Here is a 21,879-nt window from a genome sequence, read left to right as displayed (position 1 = left end):
ACTGGGAATGGTTCCTGAGATTCTTCATCTTGCTTGTATTTTTCTTTTTCTGTGAGTTTAGGGAAGCCAAACTGTAGTCTTGGAGGAGTATTTCTATGCAAGAGCACCCCTTTATATTTTGTGGGGGAGTTACTTTTTTGGCATGGGAGTTTGGATATTTGCTGTCTCTTTCTTCAGTGTGAGCAGGATGTTATCCTCAGGGTGCTGAATGTACTTCCAGGGAGAAGAAGGCAATAGGTAGGGCTAGTAGTCAGTGCCTGGTTGCTGGGCTCTCGAGAATAGTAAGGACCTGCAGGAAGGTAGCACAGGCTACTCCTAGTTGCAGAGCTCTGGAAAGTAGTAGTGAGCCTTAGGCAGATTTACAAGGTGCCCAGGATATTTGGCAGTGGCAGTGGCATTGTGTGTGTCCCAGGGGAGTGAGATCAACAACAGGTGGTATTCAGTCACAATGCCCTTCTCTGTGGTGCCCTCTGAGGTGATTGAGGCCACAAGTGGTGCCTGATCACAGACCCCTAGTGGTGGTGAGCCATGCCCACCTCTGGAGTCAGAGATAACTGTGGTGATTTGCCCCTGTCACCTGTAGATCATGCAAGAAGCACCCCATCCTGCTCAGCCCACACAGGAGGTGCTGCACAGTCTGCTCCTAGTTGCAGGGTCCTAGGAAGTGACAGTGATTGAGTGTGTGGGCATTGCCCAGAGCATTTGGCAGTGGCAGCAAGCAGGGCAGGTGTGTTCCCAGGGAATTGAGAGCAACAGCAGGTGGTGTTCAGTTGCAATACCCTCCTCTGTGGTCCATATGAATATTTTATATATAAAACAAACAAACAATAAAACTAAATATAGAGTAAAGCTATTTATTATTTTTTCATTTCTAGGCAAGATAAGGGTCTTAGGGTATCCTTCAATACAATTCAAATAAAGTAGCTATCTGGCTTGATAAAAAATAGATACTTGCTAAAGGTAGAAAATTATAAATATTAGGAAAACAAATATGCAAAACATCTTGAACATTTCATAGACCTGGCATTTTTAAAATTATAGTTGATTAGAAATTATTTTTCTTCTAAAACTCTTACTAAAATAGTTGCATTTTGCCTTGAATTACATCTGGTAATAATCTATACATTTGTATATAAATGTAATATTTTTTCTACGCTTTAGATTAAAAATTGTACAATATTAAAAAGCTTGTAAAGTAAATTGCCAACAAAAATGTGAACTCATTTATACATTTCTGACTTTGGGAAGTTATAATTATTATGTTATGAAATGCCAAACATGGGCCATAGAATGAAATAATAATAGAGAAAATTTCAAATCCATAATTTAGTAAATTTTCTCATTTAAATTAAAAAAACCCACCATTCTGATGAAATGTGCCACATTCCATGAGGTTCTAAATGTGTGGATCTTGTTGTTCTGTTACTTTTTGGAAAGAGGCGACTTCAATCCCTCTGTTTCTGATTCCATTACACTGAGATCGAATTTGAGGGGGTAGAAATTTTTTATTGAAAGATAAAATCTGTAAATATATCCTTCATACAAAAATATGAGCATCTGCTACAATGAGACTTGTTCTGTTGGAATACTAGACTTATTAGAGTAAGTTTTACACACATGCAAATGTGTCACAGTTAGGAAAAGGATTTTAATGACAGATCTTCAAGTAAAAGTGGCTGGAACAGATTCAGCATGAGACTAAGCAGATCATAACTTTGCTTCAATTACTCCTTTTCTGCAAGCCTTGTGTCACACATTTGAACTATACATTAGAACATGCAGTAAGAAGCTTTCGGCAGATTGGAAAGCCCCCAGAATCTCGGCATGGGGCTGGCAGCTGGCACTTTGAAGTAACCGGTTTCCCTTCTTCTTCTTCTTCTTTTTTTTTTTTTTTGCTTTTTAGGGCCGCATTTGCGGCATATGGAAGTTCCCAGGCTAGGGGTTGAATGGGGAGTTACAGAGGCCAGCCTATGCCACAGCACAGCAGGGACCAAACAAGCATCCTCCTGCATACTACTCAGATTCATTTCCCCTGCGCCACAACGGGAACTCCCGAAGTAACTGATTTTCTGAATGTGCTGCCACTGTGGGCTTTCTCAAATGTTCACGGTGTCAAGAAGGAGCCTAATAGTTACCTGTTGGTTCAGCTATGCTTTATTTGTCTTTTCATGTACTCATCTAATAAACAGTATGTCAACCTCATCCTACCAGAAAAATCAACAGGCTGCCTGAGAAAATATCTTAACTTGCTGTTTATTTTACTTGATTGAGTTTTAGGGCATTAAAGGCAAGAAGGTCCTTGAAAAAATCCAACAATGCCCTGTCTGTATTAGGATTTTTCCTTGTGGTTTTAGGTGCATCAAAAACAACTTTTTAAAAATAGAAATAAATATTTGGTAAAGCAGCAAACTAAATAACTTTTGATAGCTAAATGAAAAGGAGGAGAAATAAGCTAAGACTGGTAATGCATACTTATTACTGTACATAATATTGCTTTGAGTTGGTGAAGTAAGGTCAGACACAGGCAGTGTTTTCACCTACAATATACCTATACTCTTGAAAACCCTTCAATCAGTCTCTCATCACATGGTTTCTGACAAATCTAAATTATGACCTTTGGTGACAACAGATCTGGCGGGAGGAGGTAATGTATGCACCCCTCAATGACCTCTCTGAACCCACCAGCTTTATCCTTGAACTGCTATAAACAAGGAGTGCTTACGCTAAGTGTAGTAGCGTCAGGAATACCGCAGTTGCAACTGAATGGATATAGTTCATATTTATATGAAACTACACAATTAAACTGCTATTTAACAGGAGAGAGGCTAGCAAAGAAGTATTTGGATAACTCAACACTTTACTTATTAAGTGAAATGTCCATCTAGCAAAAAGGAATAATTCTAAACTGTTAAAGCACATTATCTTCTCAAGTCCATTTCGTCTTCAAAAATGTGCGCAGCCACGAAAGGAAATTTCCTCTCTTTTCCATGATATTGTTCTGTCCCTTTACCTAAATGTTGTGACCATGACCTGAGACTGCTCTCATGGAGGCATCTGTCTGAATGTGGAAAGCCTGCATCCTTAGTGTTTACCGCAAACCCAGCGAAGCTGATGGTCATTCTGAAGGTCAGTCAGTGCTTCAATGGTTCTCCAGCTGCACTGGCAGGCATAGGCCCGTGTTCCTTTCTTCTTTACCAACTTTGTTTTCAATTTGTGGAATTCTGGCATATTGTTCCTATTAGTAAAACAAGAAGGATTTAGCACAGTGGCTTTGTTCAGTACTTGACTTAAAAAAAAAAAATTCCACTGGCTTTATTTTCCTATCTTTATAACATCCAGACACTAAATTGCCTAGTGCCACTTATTCAAAAAACTGGTGCTCTCTGAGGATTTCATTTTTTTTTTTTTTCTTTTTAGGGCTGCACCCATGGCATATGGAAGTTGGGACTAGGGGTCAAATCGGAGCTGTAGCAGCTGTCGGCCTACACCACAGTCACAGCAACTTGGGATCTGACCTGTGTCTGTGACCTACACTGCAGCTCACAGGAACGCCGGATTCTTAACCCACTGAAGGAGGCTAGGGATCAAACCTGTGTCCTCATGGATACCAGCTGGGTTCGTGACCACTGAGCCACAATGGGAACTCCAGATTTCAATATTTTTATTTTATTTATTTATTTTTTTGGCTACACTGGGGCACATGGACGTTCCCAGGCTAGGGGTCGAATATGAGCTACAGTTACTGGCCTACACCACAGGTGTAGCATCGCCAGATCCAAGCCACGTCTGCGACCTACATCACAGCTCATGGCAATGCCGGATCCTGTCCAACTGAGTGAGGCCAGGCATCGACCTGCATCCTTATGGATGCTAGTCGGATTCGTTTCTGCTGTGTCACAATGGGAACTCCCGGATTTCAATATTTTTAAATGGCATTCCTCTAGGTCTTTTTATTAAGTCTCCTGAAGAACAAAATGACCTAAAGAGGTGAAGGGTTTTTGATCTGTCTTATCAGAGATGACATGATATGAGAATAGAGGGGACAGGATGGTGGTTCATCTCCTACCTCAAAGACTCACCTGTGCCAAATTTTAAAAGCCTTCAAGTGACAAGTGGAGGGCATATAAGAGGCAGAAACAAAACAGGCTTCTAGTGGGTTAAGTACAGAAGATTTTCATTAACAGAGAAAGTACCTGTTATTTCTATGTGTTGAACTCATTTGTAGCTCATTTGTGTCTGTGATCTGCTTATTTACTTATACTAACAGAAATAAAATAAATGCCTATCCTGAAATAAACATCAATGTTATCATGATTAAATCAATGGTCAGGACTGTCATAAAAAAAGATAACCATCTGACTTGATGGTATAAAAAAGACTATGGAACTTAATTGATAGAAAATCAATTATGACTTTCATGATAATCTATGTACTGAATTTATGTATATTTCATGGCAAAAGAAAAATGAAAAAATTCAAAGTAAAATGATGAAAACAAACACAGTAAAACAATAAACTACAGTATAAATATTAAAGAAAAAAAAGGGTACATGCTGTTATTTGCTGAATTCACTGCAGTGGAAAGCAGGATACAAAGTGCCCTCTGGTGGCCAGTGGGCACCATGGTCGGTCCTGTACAGAATTCAGGCACAATTTAGAAGGTTAGAACCTAACAAAACCTGAGAGATTTTCCAGGCTAATTCTCTGACTTCAGAAAACTGAGACATAGACCAGCTAAGTGACTTTGCTGTGAGATAGGGGAAGAACCGAATATCTAAGTTTTATCTAAATGGCTAAATGAAAGATGGTCCTTTAGTCAATCTGCAATATATTTTGACAAATTTAACATGTGACACTTGACTGAATCCTTAAGAGATTTTAGGGAAGGAATCATGGATTGCCACAGAACTACTTAATACATTCCAAGTAGTGCATATCTTAAAAGCTTAGAAAGAAAATTTCATTATTTCCCATATAGGAAATATGATTTCATAGGAAAGTAAGAGTGTTTTCTTTAGCTATTATGGCAGGATGGTCAAGTATAACTGACACTTCTTTCAGAAAGTTCTAGAACTTGTCAAAGCTAGGATACACTTAGCGCCCTTATCTGCAAGATACAGACAAGGAAACAAGCAACTAAACAGGGTTTCACTGTATAACCAGTGTGCAGACTGATACCACTAAAAACAAATGGCTCCCCACGTTCAGCTGGGCTGTGGACACACAGGAAAGGGTGAGTTTGTTTCCAAGCTGAGAGAGTGCTAAGGGAATCACGGAGGATGAGCAGTGACGTGTACCCTGAGGGCCAGGTAGGGTCTGGGTAGGATAAGACGGCGGGAGGGTACTCCAGGAGGTGGCCAGTTTACACAGTCATGGGGAATGGGAGCTTTGAGTGCTATGATGTTGCTAGAATCTTGCAAAGGTGAAAAGTCTACTGTGGAAAGGCAGGCAGAGCTGGGTGACAGATGGCTGGGGGCTGGACTGTGGAGGGTCTTGAACGCCATGGTAATGAATTTGGACGCTATTCTGTCAGCAGAATGGTTTTGGGCAGGACATACTCAGAGGTATGCTTTAACTCTCGGCAAGAGAAGGAAGGTCTGAAAGAAGAGAGCTTAGGCAGGAAAATCAGTGAGGAGGCTACTTCTGTACCTTTGTCCTTACCTAGGCTGATGGCGGACAGATGGAAAGGAGGAGATGATGAGAGAAATGCCAGCAAGAGGCATTACAGCACCATAAGAAACATAAAATTGTATCAAGTACATTCTTCACAGAGTGAAGTTCTTCAGAAACATACCTGAAAAACAGGTAATCGCATGATGTGTCCCACCTATGGTCATCGTAGCTTACTATCCAGAAATCACATGCTATACAACGCAGATGGTCACACGCTCTGTTCAGAGAGAAAGAACTATACATTAGAAATTCTTGGTATGTTTAAATATGAAAATAGGATGATTTATTCATGGAATATATCACATAGATTACGGAGCAAACAACAGAAAAGTAAAGATGATTATAAATTTATATAATCCAATTATAACTTTTTATACTAAAGGAATGATTATCCATTTGAACTTTCAGGTTAAACGTCTTCACAAACCTATCTTACTAAGATCATGCATACTGATATATAATGCATATTGGCAGATATTTAAAGAAACAAAATGGATGTGTAGATCTCTTATTTCAATGGTTTTCAAATTGTGTCTGAGGGAGATCTTCACTTCCTGAAGTGTTTCCCTGCCTAATGAAATTTTTAGGATGCTTCTATCTCACAGTTTGCCGCACTGTATTGAAATGAATCTGTTTCTCCCACAAGCTAATTCAGGGCTGGGGCAGGATCTTATTTGTTTCTGTTTCCACACTACTTGGCATGAATGTATTCATTTACTCACTTAAAAAATATTTACTGAAAGCCTACTATGTGCTGGTGAGATTCTGTCCACATAGAGCTTAGATTCTAATGAGAAAAGGAATAAACAATACTGATAACTAAATTATATATAGTCTGTTAGGAGGTAAGAAATGCTTCAAATAAAATAAAAAGTAGAGTAGGGTCAATAAAATTGGAAGTACTTGGAGGAAGTGGGTTGTAATTTTAAAACAGTGGTCCGCATAGGCTTCATGGAGTAGGTATAGCTAAGCAGTTTCTTTAAGGGGCTGGTAAAGGAAGTGAGTGAACTTAAGAAGGAAGGAAAAAGGGCAAGTTTGTATGTTGATGGCAAAGGTGCAGGGAAGAGCAAAATGCTATGTGAAGGGCAGAACTTCCAGAACAATACTTAGCCTGTAACAGGTACTCAGTGACTACTTAAGGAACTGAAATGCCAAGCAAATCTCAAAATTTATATACTACACAGTAACTTTAGGAGTAAAATGATAATATATATAATGGTACGAATTATGAATTGCTATTAAAATAATTTGATTTGTATAATAATTGTGGGTTAACTTAAAAGAAACCTTCTCCATTATTTGAAGTATTTAAAAACTACAATCAATATAGATACATTGGATCATCTAAAAATTACAAGGAAATAAGAAGAGTTAAGCTAGCAAAAACAAAATGAAAAGACAGTAACAGAGTGAGAGAAAACATTTTCAATTCACAATCAAAAAGAGTGCTTACACTAACAGCAAAAAAACCAATCAATCAATGGAAAAATGGGCAAAAGACCTGAATAGACATTTCTCCAAAGAAGACATACAGATGGCCAACAAACACATGAAAAAATGCTCAACATCGCTGATTATAAGAGAAATGCAAATCAAAACTACTATGAGATACCACCTCACACCAGTCAGAATGGCCATCATTAATAAATCCACAAATAACAAGTGCTGGAGGGGCTGTGGAGAAAAGGGAGCCCTCCTGCACTGCTGGTGGGAATGTAAACTGGTACAGCCACTATGGAGAACAGTTTGGAGATACCTTAGAAATCTATACATAGAACTTCCATATGACCTCACAATCCCACTCTTGGGCATCTATCCGGACAAAACTCTACTTAAAAGAGACACATGCACCCGCATGTTCATTGCAGCACTATTCACAATAGCCAGGACATGGAAACAACCCAAATGTCCATCGAAGATGATTGTATTAGGAAGGTGTGGTATATATACACAATGGAATACTACTCAGCCATAAAAAAAGAATGACATAATGCCATTTGCAGCAACGTGGATGGAACTAGAGAATCTCATACTGAGTGAAATGAGCCAGAAAGACAAAGGCAAATACCATATGATATCACTTATAACTGGAATCTAATATCCAGCACAAATGAACATCTCCTCAGAAAAGAAAATCATGGACTTGGAGAAGAGACTTGTGGCTGCCTGATGGGAGGGGGAGGGAGTGGGAGGGATCGGGAGCTTGGGGTTATCAGACACAACTTAGAATAGATTTACAAGGAGATCCTGCTGAATAGCATTGAGAACTTTGTCTAGATACTCATGTTGCAACAGAAGAAAGGGTGGGGGAAAAAATGTAATTGTAATGTATACATGTAAGGATAACCTGACCCCCTTGCTGTACAGTGGGAAAATAAAAAAAAAAAAAAAAAAAAAAAAGAGTGCTTACAAATGACAACAAAGAAAAAAAATCCTAAAAATATATTCAATCTCACTAATAAAGGTAGTATTAGATAAGCAGTCAAGCATGAAGACAAGACTGCCTAGGTTCAAATGCTAACTCCAGTAATCACAAGCTGTCTAATCATAGCCAAGTAACTTAACTTCTCTGTGACTCAGTCTCCTTACCTGTAAAGAGGGGATAATAATACTTACACACCTCATGAAAGAATTATGAGGAGCTAACCAAGTTAATATTGATAAAATGCTTATAGCAGTGCCTGGCATACGGTATTTGTTAAAAAAAGTTAAAATACTACATAAAGAATTAACATTTAAAGCAAACATGAAATAAATATTGAAAACCAACTAAGCTAGCAAAAACTAGCACTCTCGGACATTTTCAGTGGGGGCGTGAGCTGCTGTAACCTTTAGGGGAAAATTTTGGCATTATTTGAAAATTAAAATGATACCCTAGCTTCTGCACTAGCAATCCCATCTTTGGGAGTCTATTACACACAAATAAAAGCACCAGAATATAGGCATATAGCTCAAGAATTTCTACTGCAGTATGGCTGAAGTGGCAAAAACCGGACACCTCCTGGATAGCTATCAAAGAGGGGAAAGACGGAGTAACATTTATACTCTGGAATATTAGGCAGTTGATAAAGAGATTTAATTAGATTTCCCTACTGACCTAGAGGGGAACAAAGCAAGTTGCACAATAACATCTACAGCATGATCTTATCTTTGTAAAAACTATTTAAAAATAGCCTCAACTTTTTCTGTATATGTATTTACAAGTTTGTAAGACCATAGAGAAAAACCTGGAAGGTAATATACCATGCAGCCATCACTGGTTGCCTCAGGAGGGAAGGGAATGGAGAGAAAGGAAGGAGGTTATTTTCTCCTTATACATTTTAACTTTTTTTAAAAATTTTTTTCAATAAGCACACAGTACTTCTGTAATTAAAAAATAAAATCATCATTAGGTTTTTTTCACTTACTTCCCTCTAAAATTCAGAGGTGAACTTCAAAATTGCAAATGTATTTCAGCCTGAGAGTTTCTTTGAGAATAAATGCTTTGCATTTCTAGAAATATTATTCACAGTAAGAACTAAACATTTAAAATCTATACGAATTTCATAAACAATTCCATATTTTCTTTCAAACTGTTAGCAATTCATGAAGTTGTATTCGTATGTGTGGAAATTCAACACAATTACATTTGTACACATTGGAACTTGGATTTTGAGTGTACAAGTCAGGAAATGCAAAATGATGGTTCCCAAAGCTGCTATAACTTGCTTTCTTATGCATATGTGGTTTATTACATGATTGCACAGAGTGTTAACTTTAATGCCTTAATACATATGTGCAATTTGGCTGAATTACTGCTGCTGTGGGAACCATAATTCAGAATTTCCTGACATTTTGTATGTGTAAAATTTCAACCATAATGTTAAATACAACGTTTTAATTTAATTTAAAATTTAGTAGTTTATTCAAATCTATTCACACTACCACATTTTCCTACAAACACTGTCCTTTGAGAAAAATAAAACTAACTTGCAGCTAAGAAATCATTCTGTTGCTAAGATTCACTCTATTAGATCATAATTAGTACCAGCCTATGGAATAATCCAGTCTTGCAAGTAGTTTAAAAAATAATTAGGAGAGTAAAATTCAACTTGGCTTGAAAATCATGCTTGGTTTTATCTGTGCCTTATTAACGCCACCACTTTCTCCTTTCCACCAACTGGGTAAAAGACTCAAATCTTTACAATCATTTGGGATTACTCTCAAACCAGAGCTTTATCCGAGTATCAAACAAATATAACACAAAAAAAAACCCCAGGCAGAATAGACTCCATTTCCCTTATGGCCTCAGCATTATTTTCAGGGCTTAAGTATATCTTTCTTCCGTAACTGTATATAAAAAATATTAGAAAGTCCTGGTTCTAATGAAAGATAAATTGTTAGGTCTTGCCTTTAAAATGTGAGGAAATACAAACATGAAGATGTCACCAACGGCTTTGTCCTTTTATCTGGCTAATAGGTAAAACCTTCATCACTTTAAAGATGTTTGTGATAGGAATGCCCCCAATAATAGTCCAAAATAGTCTCCTGCACAGACTTTGTGGTCCTCAGTTAAATCCAGTGGGCCAGGGAGTCTTGCTCTTTGGGAAGTTGGAAAATAACAACAGCTGCAACAGCAAAAGCAGCCTCCCTCTTACATAAATCTATGGCCTTTTGCAAATTGGCATACTAGAAGGCAGAATGGGCCCGGGAATCAAGTTACACATCTGAACCCTTGCGTTGGGCAGGGCACAGCACTTGGGAGTCATTCCTGGAAACTCTCTCTCATACCTCCAATAACCACTTAATCTCTGAATTCGTCAATTCTATATTCTGAATATCTCGAGCGTTTCCCTACAGCTGCTGCCACCACTCAGGTCACATGTGCCATCCTTCTCTCTTTCCTAGGTCACTGGTAACTACTGCCTATTGACTGGTCTTCCTGTGTTTTCTCCTGTCTTGCCCCTCCAGCATCTAGTCCATTTTCCATTGTGGAAACAAAATTTCTTTCGACGCACAAATATGATTATGTCATCTCTATTTGCTTAAAAAAAAAACAAAAAACAAAAAAACCAAAAAACCCAGAAAACCAACCCAATGGCATCCACTGCATGTAGGAATTATTTTTCCAACATCCTCCAGGGGACCACAAACTAAACATCCTTTGACTACCTCTCCAGCCAATCAGGACCTATCCCTCACCCTCACTCACTACACTCCAGCTCACCTGGCTGCTCTCTGCTCCTCTAACACTCCTGGCTCCAGTGGTCCCCTCTCTTTGCTTAATTCCTACTTATTCATCATATCAGAGTCTGATTAAATGTTATTTGCTTAGGAAAACAATCCCTAACCTTTCATATTAGTTAAGATGCCAATTATCCATGCTTGCAGTATCCCGTACTTACTATTCACATTATGTGTTATGTGGAAATTAAAGTTATTTGTGGAACTGAAGTCTCTCTCCTCATATAGACTGAAAATTCACTGGGGGCATGGAAATGTCCATGTATTTGTTCAGCACGATTTATGTACTCAACATCTAGGCCTTAGCAAGCACATTATAATGAACATATATTTCATGAAATTAACACCACTGCCTCAATTTCCTCATTTATAAAAAATGGGGATTCAAAATTCTTGCTCTATCTGCGTCTTGTTTTTTTCCTGTGAAGCAGGTAAACTGATACACATATAAAAAGTGCTTGGAAGGAGTTCCCATTGTGGTGCAGTGGAAAATCCCACTAGGAACCTTGAGGTTTCGGATTTGATCCCTGGCCTTGCTCAATGGGTTAAGGATCTGGCGTTGCTGTGAGTTGTGGTGTAGGCTGGCAGCTACAGCTCTGATTCAACCCCTAGTCCGGGAACCTTCACATGCCATGAGTGCGGCCCTAAAAAAAAGCAAAAATAAAAGTGCTTGAATAGTGTAAAGTACTTTATACATACAATATTTTATATATACCTGAATATATAAGTGCTTATCTTTCTGTGGGTGCTGATCTGTCTCATGCAGAGGGTGGTCAATGACTAATATCTCTGTGATGGGCAAAGATCTGTGAATATAAACATTTAACTGTGAATATAAATGCAAATTGCAAGTGTTTTCTTGTCACTGTGCAGAAGGCAGGAATGGGGTTTGATAAGTTTTGGCATTCTTATGGATCAGTATTTTATGACAGACATATATTGAAATTCCATCAGGGGATGAGACTGTTCTATGCTAGAACTAAGTCAAAGTACATGTAAAAAATACTATATAGAAGAAGATCTTAATATTTACTCTTTGGAAGTAAACCAGAACATAATATCTTAAAGACCATTGTTAAAATCAGAAGGCACCTGTAAGTAAACATATGTAGACATTTCCTGAGATAAAACGAAAAAGGAGAATATAGTATTCTTGCAGCTGAGGTGTAACACAATGAGAAGGCAGCACTAACAGAGGAGAAAGACCACCAAATAATTACAAACTAGTGGACCTATAGCAACTAGCTGTCTTTTGTAACATAGGCACAAATTTTAATGTATTATTTCATTGGATCCTTTACTTCCATAAAGTATGTTTAGTGTTTATGGGTGAGAGGCTGAGGTTTTATAATGCTATTCCCTTCTCAAAGGCTTCACAGCTTGTAAGAGGCAGTGAATATCTGAGCTTAGGTATCGTGTCATCAGAGCCTGTTTTCTTCAGGCCCTGGGTATAATCATTTGCTTCTTTATCAGCTTCTCTATTGGACAGTGTTTATCTTTTTCTTGATATCTAGTATCTAGGACATAGTGGGCATTCAATGAATATTAAAAAAAGGAAAGAAAAAGGAAATTCAAATAGAATGAGAAAGTAAGTCTGTAGCAAGTGAACTGAGCAGGTAAGACAGTGGGGACCTGCCTTAGAAAGGAGCATCATTCTAGACAGGGAATAAGTGTAAAAATACTCAGAGAGAGGAAAATGTAAGTGGAAAGTAGGAGAATAACAAGTATTTTGGTGGAAGTCGAGTATCTGACCCAGGCTTCAACTGGAGGTGAAAGAACAAGAGAAAGAACAAGAAAAACAATTTGGTAAAACAAACAATGAGTTTAACAATAGAGTTACTAGGAGACAGATAGTGACTCTCATTTTCCTTCTGAATGGGGAGAGGTGCTCAAAATAATAGTTATGGATGTTATCTTTAATGCTCTCTGCAGGTGAGACTACAGAAGATGTAAGTGGATGGTAACTGGGAAATCTTTGCTGTAATTTAAGGGTGACCTGAAAGAAGCCTGGATGAGAGAGAGAGAGAGAGAGAGAGAGAGAGAGAGGGATCTGGCAATGGCTGAGACAAGTCCAACTGGGAAAGTCAGGATCAACAACAATCTGACTATATTCTTCTTTAGGGGCAGTTTGTGTCTCTGATCCTTTGCACAGACAATCTCGATGCATGATGACTGGGGTGCTGTCAACTCTTATTTACAACCCTCACAGCAGGCAGCAGTCCTATGGACCATTATAGCCTGTCTGCTGCCTGGTGTTCCTGGTCCAGGCTTCCCCAGATTTCCTATTTCCCTCTAGTCCCATGACCCCTTTTTCCAGGCCTCTAAGATCTAGGCCAGCACCACCATAACCTTCCAACAACCTGTTTTTAGATTCTACTTCTATTACTCAGTGCAATAGTTATCTCTCTTGAAATGGGGTCAACATGCAATCACAGAGCTCAGTCTGTTCTTTCTTAAGAAATTATCAGAAAAAGTGTTTTAAAAATAACTAGACCAAATATAATAGCATAGTTAGGTAGGACTCTTTAAAAATGGAACCTAGGAGCTCCTGTCATGGCTCAGCAGTTAAGGAACCCAACTAGTATCCTTGAGGATGTGGGTTCGATCCTTGGCCTCACTCAGTAGCTTAAGGATCCGGCATTGCTGTGAGCTGTGGTGCAGGTTGCAGATGTGGCTCAGATCTGGCATTGGTATAGCTGTGGTGTAGGCTGGCTGCTACAGCTCCGATTTGACCCCTAGCCTGGGAACATCTATATGCTGTGGGTGCAGCCCTAAAAAGACAGATAAATAAATAAATAAATAGTAAATAAATGGAACCTAAAGGATCAGGAGAGTAAAAAGATTTGTTGAAAAAAACCAATCTTTATGTTCACTTTATGATGATGACAATGGAATCGGTGACAATGGTATAGGCTAGGAGTCTGAGGCTGCTATGGGGCTGGGGGTTGGTGGCATCAAGACCATGAGAATGCCCTGGAAGAAGTCTGAGTGAGATACTAGGTGAAAGGAGGGTTGAAGAAGTGACAAAAAAAAAAAAAAAAAAAAAAAAAAAAAAAAAAAAAAGGAGGGTTTCTGCTTTTAAAACATGTAAAATCAAGCAACTATGCTTAAGAACTCTGGGTCTTACAGACGAGCAGCTTCTCATGCTGACTGGCCAAGGCAGAGTGGCTAACACACCTTTCAGTCCACGGCTGCACTGTTCACCCATCTTACTCACTGGCTTCCCCTGCCTGGAAGGAAAAGTAGCAAAGCAAAAGCTCATTCTCCTGCTGTCTTGTGAAGACTGAGCTGGGACGGAAGTGATCCAGGCATTTCAAGTGGAGCTTAGAAACGGGTGTCAACACAAGGAACAACACACGGGTGTCAACATCATTGCTTCCAACAGCTATCATTCAAGAAGAATAAACATTTCAGTAAAGTGTTCTTAGACTGGCTAATAAAATATACCTTTTTTTTTTTTTGTCTGCACCCATGGCATATGGAAGTTCCCAGACCACAGGGTGAAATGGAGCTGCAGCTGCCGGCCTTAGAAACCAGATCCAAGCTGCGCCTGCGACCTACACCACAGCTCACAGCAGCGCCGGATCCATAACCCACTGAGCAAGGCCAGGGATCACACCAGTGTCCTCATGGATACTAGTCGGGTTTATTAGGGCTGAGCCACAAAGGGAACTCCCAAAAATATACTGCTTATTATGAAATGGACTGATGCCAAGATGATAAGAACTATGTTTTCACAGGGTTATCAATTTGGAAAAACCTAAGAAGAAAGTATAATGTATTTCCAACGTCTTACCTCTGTGAAGTATTTGTCCCAATCCCACAAGGAACAGCACTTCCACCAAGGTACACTGGGCTGCAACTAGACATGTTTAACAGACAGGAGAAAAACAAAATTGAGATGTAAAAGAAAGATGAGAAGTTAGTCTGGCTGTGTTGTCGCCATATTCTTGTAATCAAACTGTGTATTTTCCTGAGCAAGCCAATTATTTCAAAGAAGAGGTATTTATACTAGGATCAGTGCTTTTTTGGCTATAACCTGTATATTTAGGAACACTCAAGGAGTTAAAATGAGTCACAGAAGAAAGTGTTTGCCAAATAATGTAAGGGATAAAGTAAATACTGAAGAATATAACAGAACATTAATTTTGAGAAAGTGTTCACACTTTTTTTTTTTTACATGGCAGAAAATTATTTACAATAGCAATAACCTCCCATTCAAGTTCCTTTACACTAAGGGGTCGCAGGACATAATAACACTAAAAATACTGCTATTGGTCTTTCTCATGAAAGCCAACCAGTGCTTTGTTGCTCAATGTTGTTAAATGGTAACAAAATCTATGAGACCACGCTTACTAATGTGTATAATTCACCAAAGCAATTCCAACTTACCTTTTACCAAGGCCTTGAGTGGGAGCTCTGACAGATGCGTTACCTGAAGATGTAGACTTTAATTTCTGTTAAAAAAAAAAAAAACAACAACCAAAACAATAAAAGGCCAAGGGTAACTTAGAGAATTGCGACATGAAAACTAATCTTCTTTATTTTATAGTGAGAATATTTTTAAAAGGGCTTAAATAAAAATTCGGTATCATTTTAAAGTTTCTGAAATAAAAGCAGTGATCAAAACCTTTTAAAGGCAAAAGGGAAGTAGACCTCCCTGAGGAATTTACAAATTACTCTGCTAACTTTTCGCCTAGAAAATTGATATACTGCCATTATTAGCTTGCTAAGATTTAGAGTCACTTTATAATTCTTCAGTTAATACTAGAGTTCAATGATTTAATATGAAAGACCTGCTATTTAAAACTTCATCCTGGAAAAATTCAATGGAGGGGGGGAAAAAAACCTCAGACTCATTTTAAAGGCTGTGAATGGTACTCACCTGAACTAAAAATAAACTAACCAAAGTCCTGGATAACTTCAGGAATATTAATTTTGATCAAATGGAACGGTATCAACCATTAGGAATTCAGGGAAAATGTAGAGCTACCTAGTCACAACCATACAGTAGTGCCTATATGGTTACATAACATCATCATTAGCAAGCATTTATTAAGTGTTAACTGGTATATAGTACCAAACAGCAGAAGCCAACCACATACGAGGACCACCGCCAAAGAAAGGAAGTGGGATGGAGAAAAGGCAATTTAAACTATGCGGAGACATGCTTTCGTTTACCTAGTAGGTGCGGAAATTTAATGGAGGCAAAAACCTTTCTCTTAACTCTTTTATTTGTTAAATAAAAGTGATGTTAAACAAAACTGGAAACATTTTTGGTGCATATCTGAAAAACAACACTGCGTGTAGATCCTTTTGCCTTCAGGAGCTCGTTCCAGGGACCATCCGGGCGCATGCTTACAGCTCAAGAGCTGACACACTGGGACATCTGCTGTTGTTTCTGGGCTTTCCTGTGTGAGTCTGAGAGCAATTAGCAAAAACAACAACCTGAAATGTATATAATATTGCAAAGCAACTACACTTCAACTAAAAATAAAAAATAAACACAACAGGATGGGCCAGGAATGGGGGAGGGAGCAGTACTCTCAGGAGGATGATCTGGCCTCTGAGGACAAGGTGGGCATGGACTGGCCACTCACAGCCACTTTTCCTAATCCAACCCATGTTGTACATTGATCTGCTTTCCTTAGAAGTTTGCTAGGGTTGCTTTCTCTTCTGCAGGCTTAAAGATAAATAAGCTTCTCTTTGATATTATACTATATTATAAGTGGAAAAGCATTTGAGATGCTAAGCACACTCCCATAATGAACAATGTTTTGGGTCTCTTAGAAAAGTGTTCTTAGAGTCAACGAATAAATACAAGTTATCCACTTGATCTGCAAGTTGCCTTTTGTTCAACAGTTTTCCTAATTTCTTGCCGAGAAATAAACAGCAAAACACAGAGTTCCTAATTTTCTTCTATAAATCTAAGTGGAATAATTTCTTTAAATAATTTGTATTTTTCAGAATTCAAAGGACTATAACTGTGCAGTCTACAAGTTTTTGGACTATTCTAAACAGCATTTCATTGAAATAATGAAAGAATTGCTCTACATTTACACTTGACTTACAAAGTGTTTTTTGTCAAAGTTGGGCTTTTCAAATATTTCATTAATAAGACTGTCAAGATCATCTTCTTTTTTAAATGTTTCTGTTGGTCTGAAAAAACAAACAACAACAACAAACAGTTGAAGCTTAAGTGCAGGTAAAATCAACCAGTATCAGAAGAATTCTGTTTAAATAAAGCCTGTTGATAGAGTTGCTAACAGAAAGACAAATGTGACTTTTCCCCCTTACTATGGACACAGCCTAAATTTGTTGAGAAAAAGATGTAGTTTATCAGGTACACATTCACATATGTACTTTTACATACTTAAAACATTTAAAGCTGTATGTTACATTTAAGAGAAAGCTGGATATGTATTTTTCTAAATTACATCAGCCACTCTTTTAAAGAATACAAAATATGTTCAATTATAAGTAGAATATGAGCATTGTAAACAAATATAATTTAAATATGTCTAAATTTTTCTCTAAGGGTTCCACTGTAAGTCAAATAACCATATCTCTTTACTACAGGAGCCAAAGGTTATATAATCAAATGATCAATTAATTACACACACATACACACAGTTGATATTAGCTTTGACAGAGCATCTCAACAACCTCTTTACCGTCTGTAGGTAAAGCCATCACAAGATTACTAATACAAACTGTTTACTGCATGGAACTTCCATTTAACAGCTAACATTTACTGAATATTTGCTACACAGATGAAGAAATAAGGATTTAGAGACTCAGAAACGTGCCCAAGGTCATACAAATAGTGGGAGGGGAGGCTTGGAATTGAATCTAGGGCAGTCCAGACACCTAACATAAACGAGCTGAACTCTAAAGTTTGCATGTTATAGATACTGTACGTCAACTTCATAACTTCATTGGATCACTAAATTATTTTAGAAGACAGGCTCTGTAGTCTAACTCTATTTTTAAAAACATATTTGTACTGAAATTCTTAACATCAGGACAATAGCCCTTCTTTAAAATGGCTTCGAGTGAGATAATTAACCTGATGTAAGAACATTCAGAGGCTACTGCCTGCTACTGAATGTCTAATTCCATCTATGACCAGGTTTCCCCTCTTCAATTCTTCCTTTTCTAACTTTTACCCCTAATATTTTCTCCTCTATATAAAGTATGCTTTCCTCCTCAAAGAGACACTCCAGAGGCTGTCACTCTTGCTTACTACTGACGACCAGTCAATTATTCATTATTTCTACTTCTTTACAACTATATTGGATTTAGCATTAGCGCATGACCTGGACGAGGGTTTCTCAACATTGACAATACTGACAATCGGGGCCAGATAATTCTTGGGTGTGTGTGTGTGTGTGTGTTGCAGGGAGAGGTGGCAGGCTGATGTGTTGCAGGATGTTTTACGGCATCCCTCACTTCCACCCACTAGATGCCAGTAGCATACCCTTTCCCAGTTATGACAATCAGAAAACAGCAAACACTGCCAAATGCCCTTGAGTGGTAAAATCATCACTGGTTGAAAACATGCAACCTAGTTTAAATTATTTAACCTCACGGAGCCTCAGACATTTCACATGTAAAAAGGAGAGTTAGACAACCATTTATAACTTCTTTCAGGTGTAATAGTCTATCTCTGGCCTCTACATCCCTCAACAATAGTGAAACTCTTTTTTTTTTTTTTTTTTCTCTTCAAAGTCACTACTGCCCAAATCACTGCATTCACTGGCTTGTCTCAGTTCTAATCCTCTTTAATTTTTCAGCAGCACCTGACACTTGGGTACCCGTTCCTTCAATTTCTCTCATGACAGCAAGTTGCTAAAATGTCCTCTAGAAATTTTCTCCTCTGGTTTTCAGTTACTCTCTAGATTCTCCTCTTTCATGCAACTCCATAATTTCAAGAATTGGATGCATTCAAACTTCACCAAGCTACTCAGCACTGTTAGGGATCCAAACTGTCAGCTTACACAAGATTCTGGTCTGCTATTAGATTGTGCAATTTCATGATGCCTATGCTTGCCTGTGCTTTGCTATAGAAATGGGAGGAAAAATGCCATCATTTCATTGAGGAAGCACATAAATTTTAAAGGACAGTATAATATTTTTTTTTGTCTTTTGATGCTATAATACCAGAAATCTTAATCAAAGGTTAGTAAACATTTATTGGTTCCCAACCTAACTTTGCTTCTTATATTGAATCTTGATTTAAGATATAGATATTCAAAAATAAAATATGCATTCTAAATAAAATACACACTTGAAACCCCTAATTGAATGTGAAAGGTATATATAAAAGCCTAAATCTGGATGTACAATGTCCTGGTAGACTTGGAAATAGAAACTTGAGCAAGTAACTATTTTTCTAAGTTTTGGTTTGGTCAGTGATACAAGGATAATAGGATTCACCTCACAGGGTGGCAGAGATTAAATGAAATTAACACATATAAGGCTCTCAGCATATAGACTGAATAAATGTTGGCTATTATTATAGCTATTATCTAGGAGGTTATGATATTATCTGTAAATACTTCCATTCGTATGATCTTGAACCACTTTATTCTTATTGCAGTTCAACCCACATTAGCCTCTTTTTAAAAAAAATTATTGCATAGTTCCCTTTATCATTTTGAACTCTTCACCAAATTGCAAATGTTCTGATCATTTATATTAGCAGTTGTTCCTGGTACCCGGATGTGGCATGGCCATTTATTATTTGTAGAGCTATCATTTTAAGAGACAATTTCAGTATTTTAACCCTCAGAAGAAAAAGAGACACAGGCTCTACCTCTGTATAACTGGCAGAGTGTCTCCTATTAATAAATTCACAATATAAATCAGTTCCTAAGTTTCAGGTATCAATTTTGGTTCAGGTGAAAATTTTAATATTTCACACTGTATGCCAGGTAGGAACTGTATTTATTATTAGGTTTAGTGTCTTTGTTGCTTTTTTGTTTTTTTGCAAAAACTTACCTTTACAACTCCATTGCCAAAAGAAAAGTTTTAACACATGACAACAGCACTGGTGTGCTAGCTTTTATAAATTTATTATGAAAAAAATCTGATGTAGTAAGGTGGGATGGGGTGCTAGAAGCTTTATGGATGTATTTTCACAGTATAACAACAGGCTACAGAGAGGCATAAAACAACATGTAAACGGAGAATATGTGCACTTTAGTAACCCTTCCCATTCTGAGCAGGCTGCTCCAAGATATTCTACCCCTCTGCGCCAGTTCTCCTCCGATGAATAGGCTCCGGAAGGCTGTTTGAGAAAGTCTCTCCATTTCCCCAAAGCAATGAATAAAAAGTACAAAGAAATTGGTAGGTAATGCGGGATCAGGATGGCAGATGTGCTGGGAATGAGCCCATAAGGATGTCTAGCGCTCAAGATAATGATATTCAAATTAACGAGTCATCTTTGTACACAAAGTCAAATGGGCCCATTCAAAGCAGTCTAGCTTTTAGCTGGTTCTACATTTATTTTTTAGAGTGCTGCCCAGTACTTGACTAATTTTCAGAACTTCTGTTTCTGAACTTTAGACTCTTTCCAATGTTTTTATCTTCTGAGGGTGAATTTTTATAAACAAACAAATGTCATGAGAAGTAAATCTGGTAAACTGTGCAGCCAATGGTGTTGGGTAATACATCTGGGAAATTACACACAGGCACACAAAAACAAAACCAAACCCAGGAATACAGCCATAAATGAAAAAGAATGACTTTCTTGGGCTGTTCCAAAGCTGTCTCTGTGTAATTCCACAAGTGTTTCCAAGAGATTCAAGCAAGAGGTACTGCTCCCAAGCCATCACTTTGAAGGACAATACTTGTTCTGGCAAAACTTTTGGTTTTTTGGGGTTGAGGGGGAAATGAGATAAAGAAGACAGTCCTATTATTTTATAATTACACTAAAGAAAAATGACTGACAAATCCGAAAGATTTTTTTTTTTTTATCAAAACCGAAGACTTAAGGAAATTCTCCAAATTTCAATTTGGATGCCTCAGATCCTCTGGTACTCTGAGCTGGGGCCGTGGGTAGAAGGAAGGTGGTTAGGATTAATAAAGACAGTACCAATTACCAATAATTAAACCCTTTTATCATATATCTAATCTCATCTAATTCTCTGAGTTAAAAGAAATCAACTGATGATGGAACAGAATGGAAGCATTTTTTTTTTTCCCCAACAATCAGCCCAATGATTGCTTGCCTGAGGTACAGGGTCAGAGGCAAGATGATGAGGTTCTCCTTTGAGGTGGCGCCTCAAAAGAGGATGACAACAGCTCAGGCAAACGGAGGCCGGGTCACCGTGACCCCTCGGCGCTCAAGAAAGGGCGCCTAGGCTGCACCACCTGTACCCCATCGGAACCCCCTGGGATTTATCTGGGTGACAGAAACCGGGTGAAGCCTTGGGCTCTCAGAGACGAGGCATGGCCGGGGCCAGGTGTCGGGGTTTGCTCAGGGGCGGAGTCGGGCCTTGGGAAGAGATGACAGGATCCTCGAGGACAAGAAGTTAGAGTGTGTGCGGCCCTGGGAGCGGGCAATCAAGGGTCTGGTCCCTAACAGGGAGAGGAGCCGGCAGTCTCGGGCGAGGGGGTGCGTTCCTTAGGGTCCGGCGGCGGAGGGGTGGCTTTAGGGCCTGGAGCAGGCTTTACCAGAGCAGCCCACCCCTCCCGCCCGTTAACCTGAGAGTCTCTTTCTCCTCGGCTCGGCTCCGGTCGTTGCTGAGGACACCGCCGCCGCAGCCTCTGGGCCGCTCGACAATGCCCAGTCTCAGGGGGTCTGATCCGCAGAACTTGGACTCGACCTCATCCAAGAGCTCGTCCAGGTCCTTCGCCATCTTGAATTGTCACAGCCCTCCGCCTCTGCAGTTGCTATAGTACTGCGTGGTTTCCAGGGGCAACGCGAGGACACGCTGCGCGCGCTCGCCGTCCTCGCGCATGCGTGCGCTGTCCCAG

At 38.8% G+C, this 21,879-nt stretch overlaps 1 protein-coding gene across 1 annotated transcript; it reads right to left on the bottom strand.

Moving 5' to 3' along the window:
• Positions 841 to 21,804, bottom strand: C4H8orf37 (chromosome 4 C8orf37 homolog). The gene is made up of 6 exons (XM_001924281.4): positions 21,607 to 21,804; positions 16,968 to 17,055; positions 15,289 to 15,353; positions 14,693 to 14,758; positions 5,795 to 5,890; positions 841 to 3,235 (listed from the first exon to the last, which is right to left on the bottom strand). Exons 1-6 carry the CDS (start codon positions 21,759 to 21,761, stop codon positions 3,082 to 3,084), a joined length of 624 nt encoding a protein of 207 aa, XP_001924316.1. The 5' UTR covers positions 21,762 to 21,804; the 3' UTR covers positions 841 to 3,081.

Source organism: Sus scrofa, chromosome 4, assembly GCF_000003025.6.
Source record: "Sus scrofa isolate TJ Tabasco breed Duroc chromosome 4, Sscrofa11.1, whole genome shotgun sequence".
NCBI lineage: Eukaryota > Metazoa > Chordata > Mammalia > Artiodactyla > Suidae > Sus > Sus scrofa.
The sequence above is the reverse complement of the archived record's forward strand: the minus strand, read 5'-3'. Positions and strand labels throughout refer to the sequence as shown.